Source organism: Thalassophryne amazonica, chromosome 10 (assembly GCF_902500255.1).
Source record: "Thalassophryne amazonica chromosome 10, fThaAma1.1, whole genome shotgun sequence".
NCBI lineage: Eukaryota > Metazoa > Chordata > Actinopteri > Batrachoidiformes > Batrachoididae > Thalassophryne > Thalassophryne amazonica.
In genome coordinates, this window is record NC_047112.1 from 70,876,699 (window position 1) to 70,901,670 (window position 24,972).

General features: G+C 41.2%; 1 protein-coding gene and 1 long non-coding RNA gene across 2 annotated transcripts in view; one reads left to right on the forward strand and one right to left on the reverse strand.

The window, feature by feature from the left end:
* LOC117518955 lies at window positions 1–5,863 on the reverse strand. The gene is made up of 3 exons (XR_004563125.1): window positions 5,734–5,863; window positions 2,414–2,418; window positions 1–331 (listed from the first exon to the last, which is right to left on the reverse strand). It is a non-coding gene; the product is annotated as an uncharacterized LOC117518955 (long non-coding RNA).
* Window positions 5,465–24,972, forward strand: part of LOC117518953 (dual specificity mitogen-activated protein kinase kinase 2) — a 22,628-nt gene continuing 3,120 nt past the window's right edge. The window contains exons 1-9 of the mRNA XM_034180232.1: window positions 5,465–5,862; window positions 15,157–15,367; window positions 15,715–15,861; window positions 19,639–19,716; window positions 21,586–21,637; window positions 23,097–23,221; window positions 23,744–23,957; window positions 24,656–24,720; window positions 24,852–24,913. Of these exons, the coding sequence (XP_034036123.1) occupies window positions 5,774–5,862; window positions 15,157–15,367; window positions 15,715–15,861; window positions 19,639–19,716; window positions 21,586–21,637; window positions 23,097–23,221; window positions 23,744–23,957; window positions 24,656–24,720; window positions 24,852–24,913 (1,043 nt within the window). The 5' untranslated portion in view covers window positions 5,465–5,773. The remainder of the gene's footprint in view (window positions 5,863–15,156; window positions 15,368–15,714; window positions 15,862–19,638; window positions 19,717–21,585; window positions 21,638–23,096; window positions 23,222–23,743; window positions 23,958–24,655; window positions 24,721–24,851; window positions 24,914–24,972) is intronic.

Sequence of the window (24,972 nt, forward strand, 5' to 3'; positions counted from 1 at the left end):
CATGTGCTGGCTTGAGAAGGGGGACCTTGCTGCCCTGCAGGATTTTACACCATGACATGTGTTACCAATGTAATCATTGCGACTGTGGTCCCAGCTCTCTTCAGGTCATTGACCAGGTTCTCCTGTGTAGTTCTGAGCTTTCTCAGAATCATCCTTACCCCACAAAGTGAGATCTTGCATGGAATCCCAGACCGAGGGAGATTGACAGTCATCTTGTGTTTCTTCCACTTTCTAATAAATAGTCATAACAGTTGTTGTCTTCTACCATGCTGCTTGCCTGTCCTGTAGTCTGTCCCAGCCTTGTGCAGGTCTACAGTTTTGTCTCGGTGTCCTTAGACAGCTCTTTGGTCTTGGCTATGGTGGACAGGTTGGAGTGTGATTGATTGAGTGTGTGAACAGGTGTCTTTTATACAGGTAACAAGTTCAAACAGGTGCAATTAATACAGGTAAAGAGTGCAGAATAAGAGGGCTTCTTAAAGAAAAATTAACAGGTCTGTGTGAGCCAATTCTTGCTGGTCGGTAGGTGTTCAAATACTTATTTGCAGCAGTAACAGTGAAATAAATTATTTAAAAAAAATCATACATTGTGATTTCCGGATTTTTTTTTTTTTTTTTTTTTTAGATTATGTCTCTCACAGTGGACATGCACCTAAGTTGAAAATTTCAGACCCCTCCATGATTTCTAAGTGGGAGAACTTGCAAAACCGCAGGGTGTTCAAATACTTATTTCCTCACTATACGTGTGTATATATATATATATATATATATATATGTGTGTGTATAGATAGATAGATAGATTTATTTATGGGTTGCCACGGACGTTACATCGAGCGCCCTCTGGTGGCCATTTTTGGCCGATGAAAACGTCACCAAGCTCAATACACATGAAATTTGGTCACTTTTCAAAGGGGTCAGATTCGTCAATAAGTCAGTTGAATGTACAGTGGTTCATTTCAGGTCAGCTTGGTGTATAAATCTCATCGTTCCAGGCAAAAAGAGCTGTCAGTTGGCTAATAGAAGGAAGTTAGAGACAAAACAAAACCGGCTGATTTCAATAGACAATGCAGCCCAATCTTTTTTCATCGGGCGGCCAACCACAGAGGTATGAATTCTTGCCTTCGGCTTGGCCACTTCGCCGGAAGTGATTATCGGAAGTAACTCATTACCATCACTTTGTCTTCCGCAGACACACTTTTAAGACTTGTGTTAAAACCATAAACTAAACGAGCAGATTCCCAAACAGCCTAAAAACCTCACTATTTTCTGAATATTTTGGAAACTTAAGAAACTAGGTTACAATACAAAATAACGTATTGTTTGCACGCTGTCCCGGTCTGCCGCCAAGCCGCGCCAACCCGTCGGTTGCGGATATCAGCAGATGACAGGGGATATGCGGCACGCATGGTTGTGTATGTCTTCAGTATGTGTTCAGGCAGTGATGCGGATCTCATCCACAGCAGGATTTTTGAGCCGCTCAAAAATCCTGGCTGCGGACATGCGTGCCTCTGCAGATTATCACAGACGTGTTCGGATGGCGGCCGACTCATACAGGAATGTTACACGGTTATTGCGGTTGTTGGCGGATGTGGGCCACTTTTGTGCACATTCCATCCGCAAATCCTCCTAAACGCCAGTGGGACAGGGCCCTTAGCAGCTTCAGCATTTTCTTCCTTGGGAATGGTGGCTAGGACTTCCATGCTGCTGAGATAAACTTGTGCAGCCTGTGCTGCAAAGCTTTTTCACCTCTTTCACCAGCTGGATTGCTTGACTTATGGATTCTACGCTTGACAGGCCATCATCAACATAGAAGTTCAATCGAATGAACATGATGGCATGTTCACCGGAGCGTCCATGTCCTTCAGCTGCGATATACTTGAGTTAGACCTTACTTGTGTGAAGCACCTTGAGGCAAATTTGTTATGATTTGGCGCTATATAAATGAAAACGAATTAAAATTGAAATTGAGTCCATAGTTGGCACAGCCAGGTGATGAAACTGCACCAAACAAATGGGCCTTCATTTGATAGCTGAAAGGTTCAACTTCAACATTTCCATTTTCACACTAAGGCAATCTTGGTCTTCTGCCTTGACATGGAACTGGTGGAACATGTGCTCTATGTCACACGATTGCTACTGGGCCTCTTTTGGAAGCGATGGAGAACTCTCACCAAGGTGTTTGTCAGCTTTGGGCCGGTTAGGAGATTGTCATTCAAAGACATCACTTGGAGTCTGATGTTGTCAAGGCAACTCCAGACATTATGCACACACTGACAGAAACTGATACAAACTCATCTGACTGATATGAACTCATCTCATCTGCACACATGACGCACACCCCTCTTTCCACCCCCCCCAGCCCTGCCGCTCCCCCAAGCTTGTGGCTGCGTGGGACACTGCTGCAGCCCACACTCACATTTCCTCAATTCGGATGACGGACTGTCTTAAGGTTTAGAGTACATAAACAATCAAATGTATATGTATGGTTGTTTTAATTCTGATGTGTGCCATTATTATGCTCAACTCGTAATAATTGTGGATTAATTGTATTTTTGTCTGAGGTGACTGGGTGTGAAGAAATTTCGTTGCACTTGTAATGACTATCTATCTATCTATCTATCTATCTATCCATCTATCCATCCATCCATCCATAGCAAGCAAAGACAATGGATATCTTCTCAGGCGTTTGAGGATGATAGACCACCCCATGATGTGGGATGTACCACGCTGGAGCGTTGTGGATGCCGTCTTCCGGTACCCATTCTGTATCTCCAAGAGGTTACGGTGCTATCCATGGAGGTCTTGTAGTTTTAGCGCTATTGTTCCTGTCTTCTCAACGTTCTTTCCAGGCACTTGAGTTGGTGGATGGCGCACACCTTATCGGTTAAGTTGGGTCTGTCCATCTTAAACAGCAATGCATTTCATAATGACCGTCATGCTTAAGTCTGATGCTTCTTTTCCATTTTGACAAGAATCTTAGATCCTCTTGACAGACATAGCTGGTCTCTGTAGCTCTTTCAGCGAAGTCGGATTCCAGCACCTTGATGATGTCTGCAGGTTCGACCACCTCCTTGATCTGTGTTCTACAGATATAATGAACTTCACTTGTAAGGTTTGAAGAAGACAACAGACCTGGCACCACTGACTTCACTATGATTGGTGGCTTACTTCAATTGCATGTCCATAATTGAGACATAGGTTACCATAGCTGTCCACACTCCAACCCAAGTCTGTTCTCTGTGTGAAGGGCTGATTTCCTTCACCCGGTACCACTTGTCTTGGTACCAGGGCTTGAGGAGAATTTAGCTGTTTAGTAAGCCGATGCCACAGCTTTGATTAGGAGCAATCCAATCTGCAAGACGTTCCAGATGAGGCGATGCCTTCACAGTCTCTGGTGTGGGACTATGGTCTATGGTGTGGGAATATGTTTACGGGGATGAACACTCTGGAGTAGGTCACTGACAGTGAGCTTATCTTGTCTGAGTAGAATCCTCTTACTTTCAAACTAGTAAGTCTCCGGCAGGACACAACTGTGTTTCTGGAAGCGAGCATGGAGAGCTTTAGTTGAACTGGTTCACTCTTCACCCTTGCTGTCTCCTTGAGGATAAATGTTGCAGAGGTGGGACGAAGTCACCATCAGGTCATTCTCAAGTCATGAATCAGCAAGTCCCAAGTCAAGTCTCAAGTCAGCTTGCAAACAATTGGTGGTCATTATGACTTGAGACTTGACTTGGGACTTGTTGATTCATGACATGAGAGCAGACGCGGTTTTTGGCATGGGCGAGGCGGGCAATTGCCCGGGGCGCATTTTTTCGTGACACATATAGGGGCGGCACAAGTACTTAAAAAAAAAAAATCCTTCTGCATCGCAAAGCAGTTATGATATCACTGTGTAAGGAGGAAGTGGCAAATTGACATCTCACAGCTGCAAGCAGGCACCCCAGCATGCTGGCGTGCACAGAACAGAACTTGTGAAAGCGGTTCGGCGGTTGTCTCCTGCGTAACCGGAGACAGACGCACTCCTCCTCGGCCCATGCACTCTGCTCCACGGCTCTGGACGGACCATCGTGCTCACTGCTCCTTGCTGCTCTGCCTCCACATTGTCTCCGCTCTGGCAGAGCGAAGTCCATGAGGATGCAACAGAGCAGAACCAGAACTCGAGCAAACGATGCAGACAGCTAGTTTATGAAATAAAAGGCATTTGAAAGCAGACAGACAGGGTGGAAGACGGGTTTAAACTCACTGGAGAGGACAGGTGCTCCGTTCACATTACTGGCTGAGGTGAATTGAATCTGACCTTTTTGTGTGCCAGCAAGAATGTGTGTTATACAATTTTTACAATAGGCTTCCAGTAGCTGGAAACTCTTTTTATTGTCATGTACACTGACAAAATAATAATAATAATAATAATAAATTTAAAATGAGTCTTATCTTCATAACTAACTGTTTATTTGATGGAGAAAAAGAATCTCATTTGATTTCAGTGGCATGGGAACATTTCAGTTTAGATTTTCTTTTGACCCACAAATGAAGACCAAAAATTAGGGAGAAAAAAAACGCAAATACTACATGATCAAATTTCTGTCAAACCTAAAACTATTGCAGATTAATTAATGTTTATATTACATATTTAGCCTATTATTTACACACATCAAGCCAGCTATTTAGCTAAATGTTGAGACAAATATGCACCTTAATAAAAGAGTTAATTGTTCCTCCCTGAAAGACATTTAGACATTTAGCATGTAAGAGCATGTATTCAAATTTGCAATTGATGGATATTATATTTATATTGGACCCTGTGGTCTTTTGATGTCAATTTCAATTGCAAATTCAGGAGCACTTGTAAAATATATTTAAAAATAATAGAATAATAATAATAAAATAAATTTAAAAATGGCTGTTTGTGCAAAACACAAATTAAAAAAAAAAAAATAAATAAAAAAAAATGGAAGGGAGGGGGGAGCACAGAGAGTGTCTCGCCCGGGGAGCAATTCAGTGTAGAACTGCCACTGCTTGAGCGTGGCTTGATGGTGACTTACTCCCACCTCTGAAAGGTTGTGTCACTTTGTGAATCAAGAAGTGCATACACAAGAACTTCATGATTTAGTTTAGTAGTAGAATTATTGTGGATGTATGAGTGGGGGACATCCACGGGTCTCGTTTTAAAGTCGCAGTCTCGGCGATGTTTGCGCAGGGCTTTCCCTGTGGGCGTCAGACGCGGCTGTGACGCTGCAGCCACTGCTTCCTGTATTGAAGCACCAGCAGCGGCCGGAGCCCGGTGTCAGCCCCACACCCTGACTGGAGCCGCTGCTCGCACCCTGCTCTCCACCGGAAAGAAGCCAGCCACTCGGTGTCCTGGTGTAAACACAGAGGCAGCCGGTTGTGTTTTTTTTTTTTTTTTTTTGCTGCTCGGACGCCCCCCCTCCCTCCCCTACAGGAGCTGATGCTAGCTGTAGCCAGCTAAGTATCCTCAGTATATCAACTAGACAGCTGAGAATAAAGAGCTAAAACGGCAATGTATTTGCTCCGAATGTCTTAAATACATAGTACTTCCAAACGCCACGTCGACATGATAAGATTTTTTTGTCAAACAGCTGAGTGACATGTTCTACTCACTTTGCTAACGTTAGCTGCTAACAGGCGTTCGGAGCGGTTCCTCTTGCTTTTTCCGACCAACTTTGGAACAAGGTTAAAGATAAATTGTCGGCTCGCCGCAGGTCGGGACATCGTTACTTTAAAGCGTTTAGGTTTAGATCGGCCAGCTGCCGGTGAAATGGCTCCAAAGAAAAAGCCCGTTCCGCTGAACATAACGCCGATCGGAGAAGGACAGGCCACCGCCAACAGCCTGGACGCTGCGTCCGAGTGAGTAACTGTTTTATACAAGTCTTATTTCTGGTTCTATGTCTGCAAATTACAATCGTGCAAGTTTTACTTATTGTTTGATTTGATTCATTAAAAAAATGTAAAAACTAAATTCAGTTATCCAATATCTCATAAATAAAACCACAACCATTTAAATCATATAAAAGCAACACACCACTTATTAGTATTAGAGTATTTACACATTAAAACTATACAGTATATTTTTAAATAGGAACTGATTCCTATATATATATATATATTATACACGCACACATCTCGCAGTGAAAACCACCTCTCTAAGATTTTGCAGGATTGCATTTATTGCCGGCTACAGAGAGTGTATCTTTGGCTACAGAGTCTCAGCCTTTTAAATAGATGTCTAAAAATAAAGTTATCAATAAACTGTTGACCATCAGGGAAAAATATGTTTTTACCCTATTTTTAAAATCCATTTTATTTCTGCAGGATTTTGTTTGCAGATCAAGACCGTTCCATACCTTACCTCCAGTATCAGAGAAAGATGTAGCCCCAAAGGACCTGACTAAGGGAATATAACCAAGGACAAGACACTAGATCTAGTGTTAATGCTGTGAATTTCTGAATTGAACTTGCATGAAGAAATTAGGTAGTTTGAGCCATGTTTCTGTACCAATCAATCAATCAATCAATTTTTTTTTATATAGCGCCAAATCACAACAAACAGCCGCCCCAAGGCGCTCCACACTGCAAGGCAAGGCCATACAATAATGATGTAAAACCCCAACGGTCAAAACGACCCCCTGTGAGCAAGCACTTGGCTACAGTGGGAAGGAAAAACTCCCTTTTAACAGGAAGAAACCTCCAGCAGAACCAGGCTCAGGGAGGGGCAGTCTTCTGCTGGGACTGGTTGGGGCTGAGGGAGAGAACCAGGAAAAAGATATGCTGTGGAGGGGAGCAGAGATCGATCCCTAATGATTAAATGCAGAGTGGTGCATACAGAGCAAAAAGAGAAAGAAACAGTGCATCATGGGAACCCCCCAGCAGTCTACGTCTATAGCAGCATAACTAAGGGATGGTTCAGGGTCACCTGATCCAGCCCTAACTATAAGCTTTAGCAAAAAGGAAAGTTTTAAGCCTAATCTTAAAAGTAGAGAGGGTGTCTGTCTCCCTGATCTGAATTGGGAGCTGGTTCCACAGGAGAGGAGCCTGAAAGCTGAAGGCTCTGCCTCCCATTCTACTCTTACAAACCCTAGGAACTACAAGTAAGCCTGCAGTCTGAGAGCGAAGCGCTCTATTGGGGTGATATGGTACTACGAGGTCCCTAAGATAAGATGGGACCTGATTATTCAAAACCTTATAAGTAAGAAGAAGAATTTTAAATTCTATTCTAGAATTAACAGGAAGCCAATGAAGAGAGGCCAATATGGGTGAGATATGCTCTCTCCTTCTAGTCCCCGTCAGCACTCTAGCTGCAGCATTTTGAATTAACTGAAGGCTTTTTAGGGAACTTTTAGGACAACCTGATAATAATGAATTACAATAGTCCAGCCTAGAGGAAATAAATGCATGAATTAGTTTTTCAGCATCACTCTGAGACAAGACCTTTCTGATTTTAGAGATATTGCGTAAATGCAAAAAAGCAGTCCTACATATTTGTTTAATATGCGCTTTGAATGACATATCCTGATCAAAAATGACTCCAAGATTTCTCACAGTATTACTAGAGGTCAGGGTAATGCCATCCAGAGTAAGGATCTGGTTAGACACCATGTTTCTAAGATTTGTGGGGCCAAGTACAATAACTTCAGTTTTATCTGAGTTTAAAAGCAGGAAATTAGAGGTCATCCATGTCTTTATGTCTGTAAGACAATCCTGCAGTTTAGCTAATTGGTGTGTGTCCTCTGGCTTCATGGATAGATAAAGCTGGGTATCATCTGCGTAACAATGAAAATTTAAGCAATACCGTCTAATAATACTGCCTAAGGGAAGCATATATAAAGTGAATAAAATTGGTCCTAGCACAGAACCTTGTGGAACTCCATAATTAACTTTAGTCTGTGAAGAAGATTCCCCATTTACATGAACAAATTGTAATCTATTAGACAAATATGATTCAAACCACCGCAGCGCAGTGCCTTTAATACCTATGGCATGCTCTAATCTCTGTAATAAAATTTTATGGTCAACAGTATCAAAAGCAGCACTGAGGTCTAACAGAACAAGCACAGAGATGAGTCCACTGTCCGAGGCCATAAGAAGATCATTTGTAACCTTCACTAATGCTGTTTCTGTACTATGATGAATTCTAAAACCTGACTGAAACTCTTCAAATAGACCATTCCTCTGCAGATGATCAGTTAGCTGTTTTACAACTACCCTTTCAAGAATTTTTGAGAGAAAAGGAAGGTTGGAGATTGGCCTATAATTAGCTAAGATAGCTGGGTCAAGTGATGGCTTTTTAAGTAATGGTTTAATTACTGCCACCTTAAAAGCCTGTGGTACATAGCCAACTAACAAAGATAGATTGATCATATTTAAGATCGAAGCATTAAATAATGGTAGGGCTTCCTTGAGCAGCCTGGTAGGAATGGGGTCTAATAAACATGTTGATGGTTTGGATGAAGTAACTAATGAAAATAACTCAGACAGAACAATCGGAGAGAAAGAGTCTAACCAAATACCGGCATCACTGAAAGCAGCCAAAGATAACGATACGTCTTTGGGATGGTTATGAGTAATTTTTTCTCTAATAGTTAAAATTTTGTTAGCAAAGAAAGTCATGAACTCATTACTAGTTAAAGATAATGGAATACTCAGCTCAATAGAGCTCTGACTCTTTGTCAGCCTGGCTACAGTGCTGAAAAGAAACCTGGGGTTGTTCTTATTTTCTTCAATTAGTGATGAGTAGAAAGATGTCCTAGCTTTACGGAGGGCTTTTTTATAGAGCAACAGACTCTTTTTCCAGGCTAAGTGAAGATCTTCTAAATTAGTGAGACGCCATTTCCTCTCCAACTTACGGGTTATCTGCTTTAAGCTACGAGTTTGAGAGTTATACCATGGAGTCAGACACTTCTGATTTAAAGCTCTCTTTTTCAGAGGAGCTACAGCATCCAAAGTTGTCTTCAATGAGGATGTAAAACTATTGACGAGATACTCTATCTCCCTTACAGAGTTTAGGTAGCTACTCTGCACTGTGTTGTTATATGGCATTAGAGAACATAAAGAAGGAATCATATCCTTAAACCTAGTTACAGCGCTTTCTGAAAGACTTCTAGTGTAATGAAACTTATTCCCTACTGCTGGGTAGTCCATCAGAGTAAATGTAAATGTTATTAAAAAATGATCAGACAGAAGGGAGTTTTCAGGGAATACTGTTAAGTCTTCTATTTCCATACCATAAGTCAGAACAAGATCCTAAGATATGATTAAAGTGGTGGGTGGACTCATTTACTTTTGAGCAAAGCCAATAGAGTCTAATAATAGATTAATGCAGTGTTGAGGCTGTCATTCTCAGCATCTGTGTGGATGTATAAAAATCGCCCACTATAATTATCTTATCTGAGCTAAAGCACTAAGTCAGACAAAAGGTCTGAAATTCACAGAGAAACTCACAGTAACGACCAGGTGGACGATAGATAATAACAATAAAACTGGTTTTTGGGACTTCCAATTTGGATGGACAAGACTAAGAGACAAGCTTTCAAATGAATTAAAGCTCTGTCTGGGTTTTTGATTAATTAATAAGCTGGAATGGAAGATTGCTGCTAATCCACCGCCCCGGCCCGTGCTACGAGCATTCTGACAGTTAGTGTGACTCGGGGTGTTGACTCATTTAAACTAACATATTCATCCTGCTGTAACCGGTTTCTGTTAGGCAGAATAAATCAATATGTTGATCAATTATTATATAATTTACCAACAGGGACTTAGAAGAGAGAGGACCTAATGTTTAATAGACCACATTTAACTGTTTTAGTCTGTGGTGCAGTTGAAGGTGCTATATTATTTTTTCTTTTTGAATTTTATGCTTAAATAGATTTTTGCTGGTTATTGGTAGTCTGGGAGCAGGCACCGTCTCTACGGGGATGGGTAATGAGGGGATGGCAGGGGGAGAGAAGCTGCAGAGAGGTGTGTAAGACTACAACTCTGCTTCCTGGTCCCAACCCTGGATAGTCACGGTTTGGAGGATTTAAGAAAATTAGCCAGATTTCTAGAAATGAGAGCTGCTCCATCCAAAGTGGGATGGATGCCGTCTCTCCTAACAAGACCAGTTTTTCCCCAGAAGCTTTGCCAATTATCTATGAAGCCCACCTCATTTTTTGGACACCACTCAGACAGCCAGCAATTCAAGGAGAACATGCGGCTAACATGTCACTCCCGGTCTGATTGGGGAGGGGCCCAGAGAAAACTACAGAGTCCGACATTGTTTTTGCAAAGTTACACACCGATTTAATGTTAATTTTAGTGACCTCCGATTGGCGTAACCGGGTGTCATTACTGCCGACGTGAATTACAATCTTACCAAATTTACGCTTAGCCTTAACCAGCAGTTTCAATTTCCTTCAATGTCGCCTGCTCTGGCCCCCGGAAGACAATTGACTATGGTTGCTGGTGTCGCTAACTTCACATTTCTCAAAACAGAGTCGCCAATAACCAGAGTTTGATCCTCGGCGGGTGTGTCGTCGGTGGGGAAAAACGGTTAGAAATGTGAACGGGTTGGCGGTGTACACGGGGCTTCTGTTTAGGGCTACGCTTCCTCCTCACAGTCACCCAGTCAGCCTGCTTTCCCCGGCTGCTCGGGATCTGCCAGGGGGGAACTAACGGCGGCTAAGCTACCTTGGTCCGCACCGACTACAGGGGCCTGGCTAGCTGTAGAATTTTCCACGGTGCGGAGCCGAGTCTCCAATTCGCCCAGCCTGGCCTCCAAAGCTACGAATAAGCTACACTTATTACAAGTACCATTACTGCTAAAGGAGGCCGAGGAATAACTAAACATTTCACACCCAGAGCAGAAAAGTGCGGGGAGAGACAGGAGAAGCGCCATGCTAAATCGGCTAAGAGCTAGTAGCTACGCTAAGCTAGCGGATTCCTAAAAAACACGCAACGTGAATAATGTGTAAATAATTTAGAGGTGATTCAGCAGAATGAGTGCTTTAGTTAAGGCACGTAAAGATTACACTGGGAAACAAATCGTAATCTAGATAACTAGATCAATCTAACTGCGCAGATTAAACAGCTAACCGATACAGAAAAACACCGCTGTGCTCCGGAACAGGAAGTGATACAATACCGCAGTGAGAGCCAACCACCAGTAGAGAGTACCACAGCGAACGTGATTTAATTTAAGTTGGTCCACTCTAAAATCATCTGGTAACATACAAACCATATTGAATTGGTCAAGGCCTATATGCAGTGGTGGGCACAGCTAACCAAAAAGTTAGCTTTGATAACTGGTAATCGGCTAACTGAAAAGTTGTTTTTTTTTTTTTTTTTTTATGCTAACCGATAAACTGTCTAAAAACTTATCGGAAGCTACAGATAACCAATAACTTTCAATTTTGCCTCAAATACGCTCTTAGCTACTAAGAAGCTGATTTTGAGTTTAAACCTCGCCAAAGCCAATGGCGATCACAAACCCAAACAGCTAATGAGCCAGTGCTTCTGTCTTTGTGCGCTCTGCCCCCTGCTATAGGAATGCGTCATTTACCCTGACAGGATACAGTGGTCCAGCGACAAGGCAGTGGTCTTGAAATAGAAAGCAGGTTTGAATTATGGTTTTGCTTTATAAATAAAATGATTCCAGATAGAATAGCTACATAAATGTACAAAGTGATATATAACACATCTGTTAATTTTAAAATAATGCACTAATTCTGAAGATTTGAACATTAACACCCAGATGCCCACAAGGATTATGGGTAAACTAAGCCTCCGCTCATGCTGATTTGTTGATTCATTCATTCTATGTAAAAACCAACACAAGTGAAGCAATGTAACGTGTTGGTGTTTACTAATAAATGTGCTTTTATAGAATGTCATTTTTTTCGTTTGTATAAAAAAGAAATAAAGAGAAAAAATAAATAAAGAAAGAAAAAAATAAATTTTCAAGATCCCCCTAGACAGCACCTAAGTGCACGTGTGATGACATCACAACTCTATCCAGTTAGGAGACAAGGTTTCTTTCAATAACACTGTCAAAAAACTTTCTCATGTGTGGTGGAATTGTGTGGCGATAGGAATTGTATTTTGAATGCTTGAATAACAATGTCAGTCGCACAAAGAAATCAAATAATAGTGAAAACATTCGGTGTGGTGTCATAACGAATCAATCAGTCGCTCCATGAGGTGTCATAACATGCGATGAGTTAGTGGCTTGGTGCGGTGTTATAACAGATCAATCAGTCGCTCCGTGCGGTGTCATAACAGATCAGTCAGTCGCTCCATGAGGCGTTATAACATCAAGCCTGGTTCACATGGAAAGATAATTAGGCCGATATCGGACCCGATCTTCCCCTTCGACAATCTTAAGGACGCCCCGACAATTGTGATGACGCTAAATATAATCTTATCAGATATTCCTGCCGTTTGTGGTGTGTTAAGAAGGATGTGAGGAGCTAATGTGACATGATGCAGCCAATCAAAAAGTGAGGTGTCTGACCTGGGAATGTTCATGTGTGAAATCTGTTTGTGTGTGTTGTTTTTACCGCGTGGCTGACACCACACACTGTACAACTAAACCTGTCAGATCTATGATTTTTTTTTTTTTTTTTTTTATCTCCACGTGTGTGGTATCTCAGGTTTTGGAAACCTACAGATAATCTTAAAATCCTGCGATCCACAACACTGTGATATAACCGGTTGCCGGTAGATGGCAGTGTTCTATGCATTTTGACGCCGGTTATGTCATACGGCCTGAATCACAATTTAACAGACTTTTTGGCTTTTGGAGGAAGCAACCTGGGCTTCTTCTGGCATTTTTACATAAAACAAACACAATAACAACGTCTGTAAACCCAGAGAATATATTCACAAGAGTTTTAGGAACAATATACAAAGAGTTTAATACTGTTGTCCGTGTGGAGCCCGATCAGAGCGTCTCAAATGCATTTCTTCTGTCGTGAACTTTTACCCCGAATGCATTGCGCACACACCATGTCCACACTAAAACCTTTAAAATTAGTCTAATACTTTAAAACCAAAACATATATCTGATATTTTCACTTTATAAAACTTCAGACGTGACTTTAATTTAAATAACTTGTCCGCAATTAGTTTGGTTAAAATTTTAACCATAAGTTAAAACTGTATACCTCTGGATGACTTAGGTGATATTGCCAGCGTATCACTATGGGGTCAAAAGAAATGAGCTTTTTCTTTTCTATGACCAGTTCTCCTTTGCCTGCAGAGGATAAATCAGTTTATTCTAGAACTTGCTATTCTGTGTTTCTAGAGGATAGAACTGTGCATCTACTACAAAAAGCTATGTCTGCAAAAATGTTAGCGACTAAAAATTATCGGACCAAAACCTATTGGAAGATAATTGGTCCGATGATGGTTTTCAAAGTTATCTGAAAAGCTAATCCGATAATGAAAACATTATCTTCGATAATTAGCGGTTAGAGGATTAGTGGAACTGTGCCCACCACTGCCTATATTTAACCAGGGATGAGTGTTGAGGAGTCTTTTTCCTTGTATTTTTAACTGCCTATGACTTGTACAGCAAAAATGTGGGTTGATGGGTGAGCCTGTTAGTCCATCCCAGACAACTTGCAAAAGCAATAACTTTAATACAATAAATGCCATCATTATGTATGTTCCTTGACTGGCTGCTTAAGACTGACTCCAAAACAGAGCACATTTCCATAGGAGCCTGTGTTAAAAATGCCCAACTTTAGGGCAGAAATAAACATGTTTATAGCCTGGTACACAAACAGTTTTGGTCTTTATAGATAGTTTTCTTCTCCATAACAACTGTAGCGTGGTGAATTTTTCTCTAACTTCTTAGTTTAAGATATTTTATGCATTTGGGGGCATGATTGCTATGTGTGACAGTGACAGCCAAGCATCTCCGCCTCTGTAACTGTAACTCAGAGTCCACTCGATGTGGATGGTAGCTGTTGAGCAGTGCTGTCTGTTTTGTTTGGAGTATTTTATCACAAACACCTAGAATATTATGGCTTGTGTAATGAAACATTGTAACTGATCTTCTAAGATCTCTCTGTTACAGTACTCGTGTTGAGTGAATTTCTCAACGGATTTAGCACTGTTAGCAGTTGTCGGTAGCTTCATACGTTAGGTCCACATAATGTGCGATTACTTAGAACTTAAGTGGCTAATAATTTTTAATGTCCACACCAAAGGAAATTGTGAGGAGAACCACCTCTGATTGAATAAAAACCCAAACCGAGGTTAGCCTGTTAGCTTCAAACAGGCTTCGTCTGACTTGAAGAGAGGGGTGTGTTCAGTCTTCTTTCATCACCCAAACTAAGCCACCCACGCTTGCCCCTTTATGCATTAATGAGTTCATGATGAATCTGCGGAGTGGGGGCTGCTAACATGGTGACGCCCAGACACGAGCTTCATATCAGCTCTTCCGGGTTTCTGTAGAAAACTTACGGGTGACGTCATGCGGGGCCAGTCCAGTCTGAGTAGGACACGAGACTGTGACTTTTTGATTGTTGGATTAGAAAACACTAGAAGCATTCAAGTTTCTAATTTAAAATCATGTATTGGTGAAGTCTTGCTTTTTTGACATCCAAAATAATTTTCTTAATTTCACCACGTTTGTGTCACTGTGAGGCCACATTGCGTCTGAGTTCTTGGCCAGTCAGTGCCCAGTGTTCAGGTTGGATGAAAAAATTTGTCTTTGTCTGGTTGGGGGTTTGTGAATGATGGAGCAAGCCACGACCCAATGATTGTTTCCTTTTGTTCTCCAAGTAAGGCGCTGTTGTTTTGTTTTTATGAACAATTATTGATGAAGCGCCGTCAGTCTCTACTACCAAGTTGTCATCCTTTATTGGCTGATTATGAATTGTTCGTAACACTTGTGTGGGTCAAGACAATTGGATGCCAGTGAACTTATTTACAGACAAACAAAACTCGATTGGTTGCTAGTGTTCGCTTGAGCCTTCTGAGAGGTTAAATGGCGTAATGCAGGCTAAATGTAATAGTAATGTTGTGAAGTGTAAACTAATGGCTCACAGGCCATGTCCAGCCCTCGATCAAACAGTTTGAGACCGGTGGTTTAACAGCTTAGCATAGATGCATGTTGCATACTTTTCCCTGTCTTATTTCTTCCTCTCGGCTACCTGACAGAGCCAACCTCGAGGCCTTACAGAAGAAACTGGGTGAGCTTGACTTGGATGAACAGCAGAGGAAACGGCTGGAAGCCTTCCTCACACAGAAAGCTCAGGTCGGGGAGTTGAAGGATGAGGATTTTGAACTCATTTGTGAGCTGGGTGCTGGTAACGGAGGAGTAGTTGGCAAGGTCCGCCACAAACCGTCAGGATTGGTCATGGCTCGGAAGGTAAAAAACATTAACATTTGTTGGAGGTGAAGTGTGACTGCGTTTGAGGCAGTTGCATTCCAGTTCTCATTCCAGATATGTTTTCACTTGCTCTGGAAGATGTCAGGTGTTATCTTTGCGTCAGAGCACAATCTGTGCTCCTAACCTAGAAATGTGGAATGTCATTCTCTAGAGTATAAATGAAGATTTGCAGTGTGTCTTGCGGATGTTACCATAATGCACAATCAAAGAATTGTTAACAGCCAACTCTAAAATGTGCTGCATGATGTTTAAAGGAAGCATTTCTCTGCTTCTCTCTCCCCTGTTTTTATCAGAATAGTTTAAAGTTTAATCCTTTGCCTCCCCAGTTGATTCACCTGGAAATCAAGCCTGCCATCAGGAACCAGATTATCAGAGAGCTGCAGGTGCTCCATGAATGCAACTCCCCCTACATTGTGGGATTTTATGGGGCCTTTTACAGCGACGGAGAAATCAGCATCTGTATGGAGCACATGGTGAGAGAAATGTGCAGATTGTTACAAAGGTTATCAGTTAACAGAAAACTGAGTCAATGCAGTGCTTTCTTCAAGGACTGAAAGAATTGCCTAAGAAGTTGTGTAAATAATAAATTTACAAGCTAGCGCATTTTTAATTTCCATTCATTAAAGCTGATAACATCTACTTAAAATATATAAGTGCACAAAGAATTACATTGATTGATTTTGATTTTTTTATATATATATATATATATATATATATATATATAGCGATTTTCCATCTGCATCAGACACTCAAAGCGCTTTAGTGATGTTTCACATTCACCCTGATGTGAGGGTGCTGCTACTCACTACACACTGGGAGTAACTAGGGTATTGAAGACCTTGCCCAAGGGCCCTTAATGATTTTCCAGTCAGGCTGGGATTTGAATGGAGGATAAGTCATACTCCTGGTTTTGATATTTTTTTTTTTTTTTTTCCAGAGGTTACAGAACGGTCTCTCTGTTTTAGCGTCTTTGGATAGATTAGGGTGCTATTGTATTTTGAAGTACCAGAAATCTCCATTTTGCTTGAAGACTGTTCTATATAAAGCCAGAATAGTCTGTGTATTTTTGCCAACTGCTGCGTGATGTGAAGGCAGAGATAGCCCATTATCGATTGCTTTCATTTGCAATGGCGGAGGATTCAAACAGCGATTTGGTTTGATATTTCTCTAAATGGTGAAAGTGAAATAGAGAAAATTGAGGAGATTTTGACGGCAGGTAATCCAGGTGGTGTGTGCAGCCTGACAAGGTTTGAGGCAGACTGTTAGAAGGAGAAGATGAAGAATCAGACCGTGACAATGAACGTGGTGGGGAAACCAGGCGCTTGGATGTTTTGTATTTGTCAGTAATTTGGTTGTGTAAATCCTTAATGTTATTTTCCTAACCAATATTTTAAATGGGTAACACCTTGGACCCTGGGCCTTTGAAGTTTCATGTTGAAATAGCTGTATGATCAAATGAAGCCTCTGACAGACTGCAGCTACATTATGTGTCCTAAAATTTATTACTGTAACGTGTGTGTAAACAACACACATCCTTGAACTAAAATACCCTTTCCTGATTATTCTGGGGCACCATGACAGAGAGCCAGACTGACTAATTTTCTTAAACATGTTATCAGAATAGAACCATTTCCTGCTATACAGCTATTCCCATCAAATATCACTGTAAACAACGGAGACATGGAGACAGACAGACGACACAGACAAGACTTGCAGACCCCAGAGGCTGTTTACAGTGTATCTCGAAAGTATTCACAGCGCTTCGTGTTTTCCACATTTTATGTTACAGCCTTATTCCAAAATGGAGCAAATAATTTTTTCCCCTCAAAATTCTACTAACAAAACTCCATAATGATGACATAAAAAGTTTTTTTTTTTTTTTTTTTTTTGCAAACGTATTAAAAAAAAACCCTAAGAAGTCATATATACATAAGTATTGACACCATAGGCATTAAACTGATTCCAGGAAGTACCAAGAAGGTGCAGGTTTTCTTTGTAATCACCAACTCCACCAGGTAATTTCACTTCTTCGTAGAAGTTTCTGTACCCTTACCTAGATTTGTGCCGCGAGACAAACCTGAATTTGCCTCAGATGGACTCCAGTTAAGCTGTAGAAACATCTCACGGGTGATCTGTGGAAACAGGAGGCACTGAGCTCAATTTTGACCTTCATGGCAAAGGCTGCGAATATTTAGGTACATGTGATTTCTTTTTTTTCTTTTTTTATTAAGAAGTTTGCAACAAAAAACCCCACCTTTTTCCATGTTGTTATTATGGGGTGTTGTGAGTAGAATCTTGAGTGAAAACAATTTTCTCCATTTTGGAATAAGGTTGTAACATCACAAAATGTGTAAAAAGTCAAGTGCTATGAATACTTTCTGGATGTATCGTACCTCTGCCATACAGTTAGATATAGGGTTTGTATTCTTGTACGAGGGTAGGCTGAAAAGTTCTAAAGCTCCCCATGAAGGAGTAATGCATTAACTGCATTATAGTGAGCCTTAGAACTTTTCAGCCTACCCTCGTAGTCATCACTGAAGGTATCTCACATTATGTTGGTCACAGATATTGGAAACAAATATCAAGTCATTTGTTTCATCTGTTCATGAGTTAGGCCATTGCAGCAAGACTCTGTACCTTCACACGGACACAACTCTGTACATGCCATATTTTGATTCTTGCATACAACATTATGAGAGCACTTAGACTTTCCACTGCAGTTGCAAATGAGATCATCAATGACCTCTGAAGGTGACCAGTGAATAATATGGGCTGGAATATTCCTCCTCCTTCCATCCATAATCAAGAGGTGATCCCAGATTAAGCTTGGCTACGTGTGCATTTATCCAAAGTTTCACTTGTTGCATGTATCTCAAAACATGCTGCTTGAAGCTGTCTGTGCAGGGAGCCAACTTGGCAAGATCAGCACACTTCTGAGCTAATTTAGATCTAAACAAATTGAGATCACTGTGGAATTATAATATACTCTCCTTCTTGTCATACAGCAGAGCAATGAATTTACATGATGCCTCTGTTGCAAGTTCAAGATCATTTCCTTGGAGTGTCACAAGCCTGGAAATATATTTGATATATTCATCATTTTGCATGTATTTGAACACTGTTGGTTTACCAGTTCCAAAAAAATGCAGAAGCGGTATCGCAACCTGTTTAGACAGTTCAAGGAAAGTAATGATTTACATGAACTTTCCTTTTTGCATGTAGTGCTATTTAATTGTGAGAATAGGTCTATGACAGACTCCTTGCTCATGATGGCAAATTGATGAACAATGGTCACTATCTTTAAAGTTGTATGGGGAATAAAAACTGCTGCGTGTATTTTTCCACAACAGGGACCATCTGAAAGCCAAGAGAAAGGCCTTTTAAGTAATGTATTTTGTGTCCATTTAGCTCTCAGGTTACTTTAAAGTCAAATTTTAGAGGCCTTTGAGCAATCTCACACTTCATCTATAACTGGCAGGTAGCATCTGACATTAGATGCTTACCACCTCCTTCTGTACAGGAGTGTGCAGAAGGACTCAGCAGAGTACAAGTCTTACCTTTAAAAACAAGTAAAATAGTTCTCTGTTTGTCACTGTTTCCAGCCACATCAGTCTATGTTCAGAGTTCATTTGGAATGCTTTGAAAGGTGTGTTTTGAGCATTGTTCAGGAGTCTGCAAGAAAAGGTGCACATCCATGATATGCTGCTGCATGGTGAATACTGCCACCTTCTGGTGGTTCATGAATGCCCATCCATATTGTTTTAAGTTTTGCACAGGGTCTGTACACACACTGACATATATATTGTGTGTATGTCTTAGGTTCTCTTTTTGTTTTCCTTCTTCGTAACATCTTGGTACCACTAACTTACAAATATGACCCACATATCTATGTAGTCGTTACTTGGGTTTTATTGTGACAAACCACCAAAAAGAACTTTCCTAAGTCTGAGGGGTATTGGATACTCTGCACTTTAGGATTCAAGGTTTTATTGTCATATGTGCAGTAAGGAAACCTGTTTCCCTGTACAATACCAATATTTCTTTGCTGTCCTCTGTGCATACCACTAAAGAGAATCAAAGAGAAATAAAAATATAAGCAATTATAAAAGCAGCATAATATACAAAATAAAAGCAATTATAGATGACAGCATATGGAGAAAAAAAAACAATATAAATATAAACAGTGCTTTATGTACTTTTAGTGTGGTGTTTTGTATTCTAAGATGTGCTGTATAACTTTATCACAACAGGATGGTGGATCCTTGGATCAAGTCCTGAAGGAAGCCAGAAGAATCCCAGAGGAAATCTTGGGAAAAGTTAGCATAGCTGTATGTACATTACCACTTCCTACTTATACAATGCAGTTCTTTTTGTGCGTGTTTTACATATTCATTTGGCCTAGCTGCTGCTGTTGTATCATGGTGTGGATGGGAGGAGAAATGGTGTTGGAGTCATTCTAAAGAGAGTATATTGTCTGACAGTGTGAAGTTAGAAATTGAAAGTCATGATGAATGTCATCTGTGCATATGCCTCACAGGTTGGTTGTGAGATGAAGCAGAAAGAAGATTTCTGTTGTAAGTTAGCCAATGGGTTAGATAATATACCCAAGGATGAAAGCATGGTTATTAAAGTGGACTTCAGTGGGCATGTTGTTGGAAGAGATGACAATGTAGACAGGAGTATAAGGAGTTGCAGCATAAAGTGAATAGAGATGTGGGTCAAAGAAAAGGACATACAGGGAGCTTTTTATGATGTTGAACAGTAATGAAGGAGAAAAGGACTTATACTAATTGGCCAGTCAGGGACTGAACAGGAAAGGATTTGCAGCAGGTTAGGGTGATGTAGATGGAAATGTGACGAAAAGAGAGAAGTGTGTTCAGAAGGTGGAGGAAGTGTTTTGAGGAGCTGATGATGAAGGAAATGAGAGGGAGAGAAGGTTGGGTGATGTAGGTTAGAGAGTAAATTGGGGAAGTGCGATGGATCGGTAAGGATGACGTGAGGACAGTTGTGGAAAGGCAATTGGTGAAGATAACACATTGGTAGAGGCATGGAACTGTTTAGGAGATATGAAAGTGGAGTTTTTAAGCAGATTGTTTAATACAATCTTGGAAATTAAGAGGAGTGTGCCTGAGGAGTGGACAAAAAGTGTGCTGGTTCTGATTAAGGATAAGGGCGATATGCAGAGCTTGAATAATTATGGGGGCATAAAGTTGATCAGCCACAGCAAGAAGTTTTGGGAAAGAGTAAAACAGAGGTGAAGATTTGTGAATAGAAACAAGTTTCATGTCAAGAAATCATGACAGATGCATTGATTTCTAGAGAAGGCCAGAAGGAGTTGCATTGTGTGTTTGTGGATTTAGAGGATGCGTATGACAGGGTGCCAAGAGCAGAGTTGTGGTATTGTATGAGGAAATCTGGAGTGGCAGAGAAGTATGTGAGGGTAGTGCAGGACATGTACAAGGACAGTGTGACAGCAGTGAGATGTGCAGTAGGAATGACAGACTCATTCAGGGTGGAGGTGGTGAAACAGGATGCAGAGAGTAAAAGGTAGTGAAGGTGGATGAGTTTAAATACTTGGGTTCAACTTTCCAAGGTAAAGGAGAGGTTAATAAGAGTGCAGACAGGGTGGAGTGGGTAGGAGTGATTTGTGACATGATATCTGCAGGAGTGAAGGAGTTTACAAGACTGTAGTGAGATAAGCTATGTTGGATGGCTTAGAGATGGTGGTGCAAACAAAAAAAGGCAGCAGGCAGAGCTGAAGAAGCTGCACTTTTTGTTTGGGAGTGATGAGGATCTACTGCATAAGGAATGAACCTGTCAGGGGCAGCACAAGTAGGATGGTTTGGACACAGTGAGAAGAGGGACCCAGGGTATATAGGGAGACATATGCTGAGGATGAAGTCACTAGGCGGGAGGACATGCAGGTGGCTGGTGAGACAGGAAATGGAGGACAGGGTGAGATGGAGACGGATGATCTGCTGTGGTGACCCTTAACGAGAGCAGTTGAATGATAAAGATTTAGCCTGGTAACAGCTCTAGGCTAAATCTTTACAAATGAGTATCTGCTTTGTTTCTATATGTGGGTATATGTAGCTCATTTTGTACATGGTTTGAAGGTCGCTTGTGGTATTATCAAGTCATATGTGGGTCAAACAGGTTCTTGCGAGTTTTCTTTACCATAATCTGTTTGTCTCCAGGTATTGAGGGGGTTAGCCTACCTGAGGGAGAAGCACCAGATCATGCACAGAGGTAATGATGTTTTCTTGTTCAGAGTCCCTTTCCCTTTGAAAGGTAACTCTGTCAGGTTTGTGAATGTGCCCTGGTGCCATGTTTGGGATCAGTAAAGTTGTCTGAATCTGAATACACACTTGACTTCATTAATGAACTTGAAGAAATGCAAACTTGTGCTCCAGATGCTTTGGTTTATTTCTTTAGCTTGTTGAAGGCACTGGTTCAGCAGGTAAGTTGCTATATTCAGCCAAAGGTTCTCCAGTTACCTCCAGATTATGCCAGTTGGTCATTCTCAAGCTTTTAAAAGTAATTCTGTCAGTCTCTGCAGTCCATTAAACTTTGCAGTGCTTTTAAAAGAAACATTCATCTTGGTGTATGCAAACCATTGACCTACTGAAAATTTGACATGGTGAATAAAAAAAAAGTCTAAATCTGTTTTCTAACATTTTTAATAACTTCATACGGAAGTAAATTTGGCATTGTGACTTAACACATGGTTTGATAAAATGGAATGAGTGCAGTTGAAGATAATTGATTCTGACACTTGGTGTGGCCTCTTCTGTGCATGTAGACGGATGTCAGATGTTTTTTGAGAAAGTGAATGTAAGACACTGAATAGATGACCTGCTAAAGGGGTTGTAATTGTGTTTGATGTCTTAATGTCACAATCAGTAGAGCAGAATAAGAGTTTCCATCTGGTCAGTTACAATCTGTAGTTTAATGTGTGATAAATATAATGCTTTTTATCATGTTGACTTTCTTCCTCTTGAAAATAACCTATAGAATCTTCCATCCATCCATTTTTCCATACCTGCTTAGTCTACTTAAGGGTCCAGAGGGTGCTGGAGCCTATCCCAGCAGTCATACAATGTGATGCAAGGTTGAGCCTGGACACAGGACTCCAGTCTGTCCCAGGGCCCTACAGAATCTTGAATTTGAATAATGTACAGTACATTCTCCTGTCTGTCAGATTTCATGCATTGCTTGTGTGTGTGTGTGGGTGGGGGGGGGGGGGGGTTGTTTTGTTTTGTTTTGTTTTGGTTGTTTTGTTTTGACACACTCAGTTCAGTGGTATGATCAGATCCAGTAGGCGTGGCACTGTGGAGAGTTGGCTTGTTTGTAAGGGCATAGCTGTTTTTGACTTGTGCTTGATGAGTGCCGTCAGCTGAGGTTCTCCAGTCATACAGCATTTGAAACCATGCCAGTCAGAATACCTGTTTCTACAGCAGTCATAAGTTTTTATTTTTTAATTAATTTTACTGTTCATTAAATTGGTGAGTAATCTGTTGTTCTAGACTTGATTTGAATCATTAGTTGATGTAAGGTGTCCATTTATAGTCTGTCGACACGTGATTACATATTTCTTCGACAGTGAAGCCTCATTTACAGCAGCTGTGGGGATGCTGTTTTATGGTGCGGAACATGGCTGGAAATTAAGTGAATATTTGTTTGTGTCCATGTCTTCTCTGGCACATAGATGTCAAGCCCTCCAACATCCTGGTCAACTCTCGTGGGGAGATCAAGCTGTGTGACTTTGGTGTGAGCGGCCAACTCATAGATTCCATGGCCAACTCCTTTGTGGGAACGCGCTCGTACATGTCGGTGAGTCAGCTCCGTTCTTCTGTGCCCCCACCCCTTTTCCTCTGGCACTAGCCCCACTTTCCCTTTCTTTTCTCACATTGCTCTTGTTCATTGGCTCTGCCTGCTCTGCCCCTCTGCTGGCCTTCCTGCACTCCATTGCCAAGAACTAAAGGTTGTAGCCAGGAAAGGGCTCTTTGGCAGTGGTAGACAACTGTGCTATACCATATTTCTCTGTCCTCTCACTATGCTCAGACACCTGCTGGTTACTGTATCGAATGCTGCTCCTGTCTCCCGTCTTTTTCTGTTTGCTGACCCACAAGACACCAGTGGTACAGATGTGTAATTAACAAGACACACCTGTCCTTGCTAACCCTTCTTGGCCTATATTGCACTTCCTGCCAAACTCTCCAATTCTGTCCTGTTGCTTTTGCCACACCCAAAGTCTCCTTGCCGTAACACTCCCCTCCCTGACCAGCCATGGCTCCTGCCCGACATTTTGGCTCTACCTGCTCTCTCTGACGTAGTTTCTGTGTTTGTCAACAGCCGGAGAGACTGCAGGGCACTCACTACTCTGTTCAGTCAGACGTGTGGAGCATGGGTCTGTCTCTGGTGGAGCTGGCAATTGGCCGCTACCCCATTCCCCCACCAGACGCAAAGGAACTGGAGGCCATCTTTGGAAGGGCAGTTCTAGATGGAGCTGAGGGAGAGCCTTACATCAACATGCAGAGACCCAGACCACCTGGCAGGCCCGGAAGCGGTATGAAACGTGAACAAATGCAAAAACATGGGTGACCCTTCAAGAAAAAAAAAGGGCAGATCTGGAGCATAATAAGTTTGTTACAGAGAAACAGGTGTCTGCTTCATCACTCCTGATCCTTTTTTTTTTTTTTTTTTTTTTTTTTTATATACTTTGTTCACTGCAACACACAGCACAAGGACTCCAGTTACATTTCTGTCACAGTGCTAACATGCTCCTGTGGTTTAACATCATTTAAACTCCAGTAGTTCATTCCTGTTAAAATCAAAGTATTATAACGATCCCACCAAAGGTGCAGAACATGGACATCCAAGACCCAGAATTGCTAACCACAATGCAGGTTGAATATTTCAGTGGATTTGGGTTATTTTAAACTATTCTATCCTATTACTGCAACTGTTGCAGTAATAGGTTTAGAAATTCTACATCACATTCAGTTTAGGAAGTAAAAGAATTCAGCGCTTTGAGAAGTGGCAGTTTTTATTATAGCTATGGAGTTTTCTGCACATACCTCATGAAATGATACTAAAATATTTGTTTCCACAAACATACATGTAGACCTATACAACTTTAGTTTTTTCTCAAAATAGTTTAGTACTTTTAATTCAAAGAATTGATGATGTAACTTTAAACATGGGGAAGTGTTCTCGAAAAAGGGTAACTATCTAATTATCTCCATGACGTACAAATCCTCACAGGACATGGAGTGGACAACAGACCTGCCATGGCCATCTTTGAACTTTTGGACTACATTGTGAATGAGGTCAGAAAACTTACTAATTACATACATTCTTTACGACTCTTTATACTTTGAGAATTCTTTTTTTTTCTTTGTGTGTAGTACTTGAATGCATGAACTGTTCTTCAAATAGTCTTTGACTCTTGCTTCCTCAGCCTCCACCTAAGCTGCCAAATAGTGTCTTCACTGCCGATTTCCAGGACTTTGTGACAAAATGGTGAGCCTGAGAGCTTAAACTTCTACAGTTTCCTTTTGTTTAATAAATGTCCAGTGATG